General features: G+C 32.3%; 1 protein-coding gene across 1 annotated transcript; it reads right to left on the minus strand.

The window, feature by feature from the left end:
• Positions 1 to 4,780: 4,780 nt before the first annotated feature.
• On the minus strand, positions 4,781 to 5,131 carry LOC124886660. The gene has a single exon (XM_047395544.1). It carries the CDS (start codon positions 5,129 to 5,131, stop codon positions 4,781 to 4,783), a length of 351 nt encoding a protein of 116 aa, XP_047251500.1.

Below are 5,131 nucleotides of genomic sequence, written 5' to 3' on the forward strand. Positions count from 1 at the left end.
GCATGTGAAAAATAGTGACATATATACCTATTTTTCTGCCCCTAATTAGCTAGCTGTTATAACATGCAATTCTCATGAAGTACTGCTAGAAATTTTATTACGTAATTTTTTTAGGTTGTTGTTCATGATCAATTTGTATCTCACGATATTAGATCAGAATACAAATTAAAGATTAAAATTACCCTGGTTGTTTGTGTAACTAACCAAATTAAAGTGAAAATAATACGTGGTCTAGATGAGAAAGATATAAGGTCATATTTCATACAACATAGTGTGATGAGACCTCTCCGCCGTTCACTTTGCTAATGCTACAGGGTAGAATTTCAGGTCTTTTGGCGATGGATATATTACTAATGGATTCTCTGGTGATTTACAGTATCTTTTTCAATATATATGCTTTAAGAACAAAAATAGCAACTCTTTGGCTAAAAAATTATCCCAATTTTCAGATTTAAAGAGAACTCGATCCATCCCATCTTATTGTTTCATTAAATCTCTTCCCGTCAACTACTTTCATTTATAAAAAATATTGAGAAAATGTCTCCTTTTAATTTAACAATTAAATTTAAAAAATCAGGAAATATTACAAAATTTATATTAACCTCATTTAATATAAGTTAAAAACACATAAAGGCTCCAACCATATTTCCACTTAACAACAGACTTAAAAGCACAATTCTTTGAGCTTGATTCCGAATATATATTAAGATTAAGTAACTTGAAGATCACAACTTGGTGTTAGTTGGGTATAGAAAATACTTAAACAAAACTGTATAAGAAGCAGAAAATGATTTCGAGCCCACAAGTTGCTTGTATGTCTTTAGGGAATTTAGCCCTCACTGTTGTCAAAGTACATGGGCTAAATCATCACAGGATAAAACGGGAAAAGGGTTCTGAAATAGCGACAATGCAAATTACAGAACTCTAAATTCAAATCACTTTTGTTTTGGAAAGCAATTGCAGGGAACAGTTTAGAGGGGAGAAAGAATTCATATTTCAGTATTATTGTATTGATGTCTAAAATCTGAGGCAAGGCTTATGATTTTATAAACAATAAAAGTGTGAGGTGGTGAAGTGCAACTTAAAAGGTGCCCTTTTGGTATTAGTTCAGAAGGTGTATCTATATCTTTTCTTATTTATGTACCATTTACACCTTAAAACCCCAATAGTTTAACTGTCGAGAAGCAAAATCTGACAAACGGGACAACAAAAAATGAGTCGATATTTTTTCTTTTTTTAACAATTGAGGGCAATAGAGGCATCTGCTTTTTGTTTTTGACTAATTTTACCATTCCCTTAGTACCAAGCAGCTATCTGAGCTTGGATCTTTCCTTCCGCTTTTTTAAAATTCCGAGGCAAGGTGTTGCTGGAAATTCTTGCAGAAAATACTTGTAGGAAATTTTCATAGCTTGAGTTATGTCAGATGAAACTGTGCTTAAAAATATTTCATCCAGTGTATGTGTATTCTTCAGGATCAACAAGCTCTTCTCATATAAATTAAAAATCAAAATCTAAAAAAAGGTTATTGAATCATAGAAGAAAATCCAGCACAATAATATGAACATAAGGGAATTAGAATGATCTTTAACTCTCTGTGAGTGCTATACATTGATTGTCATTTGTTTTAAATCCAATGCAGTGTCTGTTACCGATTCATCTATACTTGTCCAATATATTTTCCTGATACACGAATATCAAGATACACACATTATTTCGAACAAATTTGATCATGACTGTTGTAACGCGTGCAACCATATGGCATTTCATTTATTAACAGTGAGTTGATACTACTGAGAAAAGGGTTTTAAATCGTATTTTGTATTTTGACAAGGTCGATTTTAGTAGAACAATGGCGTACAATTTATAAACTGTTGAACATCTAGCAGTGTTAGTAAAGATTTAACCTAATTTTAGAAAGTCACACAGAAAGATATTACAAAATAAATAGGCATACTACGTAAACAAGCATTCAAAGTTGGTCTCATCACTCTAACTTTGAGAGTGCACATCTAGACACCTTAACTTGGTCTCAACGGACAACCAAACACCAAATCATTTTCATTGTGTCTTGTGGACACCCGATGCTGATATGACAAATTTTGGACGTGTCTCGAGATCATTTTGTAAGTTGGCCAATGTTCAATTAACACAGGCCGGGACGAGTTGAGGCATCTAATGTGCACTCCCAAAGTTGAAGTACTTATTTGCCATTGTTGTTATTAGAATATTTTCGAGAAGGGTAAAAACTTATCCGTTCGTGTTGTTTACACTAAACTAATGAATGTATGATATGTGTTGGGATATACACAACTAGCACTTAATCATGATTAATAAATGTATAATTTCAATTCATTAAATCACTTAATTAAAGCAGCGTCAGATTAAAGGGAATTAAAGAGTATTAAGAGGTAATGGTGACTAGGGCTCATTTGTTTGCACTTAATGGAGGTCTAAATCTGAATGGTTCAGACTTCAGATCATTAAGTGCATTTGTTTTTTATTAAGATTTCAGCTCTTAATAAGTCTGAATAGGGGTTAATCATTCAAATCAAGAATCAAGTCTTAATAGGTCTGAAAAGGAATTTTGGTGTTGGATAATATTCATCGTCGCTCTATTCATAATCATCAATCACCATCACTAACCACCTCTATCACCGCTATCATTGTCAACCGCCACTAAACACCTCCACCATCACAACCACAATCGATAACAGATATCGCTACCAACCACTATTGTCAACCGCTACCACACCTACTACCTCTATTACTCTAATTATATTCACCGCCACCACCGCCGTCAACAGCACCACCATCATCAACCACTATCGGCCAATCCCTACTATCGACCAACTCATTTATCGCAATTAGCACCACCGCTAATTACCACTAATACATCACAACCTCCACACATTCTTTGGCCGCCACCACCATTTTCACTAGTAATGCCACCTCTACTGTCACTTCAACCACTATCATCGCTACAATTTATCTCTACTAACAACCATCTCCATCATCACAACTAACACATTGTCAAACCATCATACATTCCTTTTTCAGCCATCACAATCAACACCTCCAACTACTAACATCAAGCAACGTCACATCACACCACCACCACCACTATCAACCGCCACCATCATAACAGTCACTACAATACCAACCATCACAACTATCACCACCAACATTACTAATTACTAACATCAATCATTGTCACTGCAACTACCATTATAAACCATCTCTACTATCACTAACAAACATAATATTTTTTCAATCAAATAATAATTTTGTTGTATTAAATTACATACTTTTCTGATATATAATTAGTTTTTTATTTGAATTGTATTTTTTTTATTATATACACAAATAATTTTTTTTTGAACATTCAGATATTGAAAAACAAACAGTCTTAATCATTCAGCTTTCAGATTCAGAGACAACATCTTAATCATTCAGATGTGCATTCAGTTTCAGACCTCTGAATCTTAAAAAAAAACAAATGCAGCCGAACATATTGTTATTCAGTAGTAATAGGTGAATAGGGAAGTGCTAAATGACCATAATTTTTTGGCTTAAATTTGGCCACAATTGTGAAAAGACTTACATAGCCTTGTGAGTAGCGGCTAGTAACTATTCCTCGTTCGCTTTTACTTTTCACAATTTTTTTAATTGTATTTTTACTTTTGCTTGTCATTTTTGACGTATCAAGAAAAGGTAATTTTTTCTTCCTATTTTTTACCCTTAGCATTAATTATTTTTTCTCCAAATTAATTTCAACACACAATGTAACATCATATGATATGGCTATTATGATAAAATAATAATGTTATTAATTGTTTTTCTTAATTAAGTGTGTCAAAGTCAAAAGTCAAAATGTGACAAGTAAAAACTCAGGGAGGAAGTAGAGACAAAGGCTCTTTAATATGGTAATTATGATATAAAGAAGGTTGAATGTAGACATTTCTCTCACACTCACATCCAAGAATGAATCTGGACATATTCGTAGTCGATGACACTTTCCTTTTGAGATACATTCAATTGTTTTAACAGGTGTCAATTATATTCATGAAGCTTGAGGAATTCTGACATAATAAATTCATACAGATTAATTACTTTTATAAGATGAGACTACAAGTAGTTTAAGTTGTCGAGTTCTAGCAGTTGCATTATCATTTTTCATTTATATATTGTGAACAAGGTTGTTGATGATGTTGGAATAATACTGGCCTTCTGTAATACTCCCTCCGTTAGGTTTTATTTGTTATAATTTGATTTGACAAATTCATTAAGAAAAATAATTGATAAAATAATTATTTTATCATAGTATCCCTATTAAATGATGATTACATTGTGTGTTGAAATTAATTTAAAGAAAAAATAATAAATAGTGAGGATAAAATAGAAAAAAAAAAAATATTTTTTCTTGATATGTCAAAAATGACTAGTTAAAGTTGAAATATAATTAAAAAAATTGTGACAAGTAAAAACGGGAGGGAGTATATATCTTCATTTTGCTATATACACAAGTCATGACAACAATTCTTATAGGAGTATTCAACATGACAACAAAAAGGAATAAAATAAAATACAATATCTAACTAGGATTTTCCTGTTTTTCTTGAAATGCCTTGGATAAATGATTACTCAGCAAGAGTGATACGATTTAGTACTAATACAGTCACTCACTACTATTTTAAATTTGTGTGTTTCAGTAGAACTTAGTATAAAGATCCAATTTTTTTCAAATGCCATCAATTACATATAGAGTTTAACTCCACTGCCTTCAAGCACAATTAGTGGTATGGCCAACAGGAGGCAAAGTAAACCCTGTTCTACATTGCTGTGAACCAGTTTTTATAAGATTTGGATCATAATTCATATGTAAAAGTGCTTTCTTAATATTCTTGCAAACAGTTACATAATCCTTTCTGCCAATTTTCATCATGTCACTTATATCTATCAGTCCTCTGCAGCACCTCCCCGATGGCTTAATCGAATAATATTTCCCTTGAATGAACTTAATACAAGGTGCTAGCCTTTTTTGAACAGTTTTATAAGAATAAGGCTTGGCTGCCATTGCTGGTGTTGCTAAAACAAGCAAGAGAATGATCACTGTATACATCAGTTTCAACAT

Source organism: Capsicum annuum, chromosome 8, assembly GCF_002878395.1.
Source record: "Capsicum annuum cultivar UCD-10X-F1 chromosome 8, UCD10Xv1.1, whole genome shotgun sequence".
Lineage (NCBI taxonomy): Eukaryota > Viridiplantae > Streptophyta > Magnoliopsida > Solanales > Solanaceae > Capsicum > Capsicum annuum.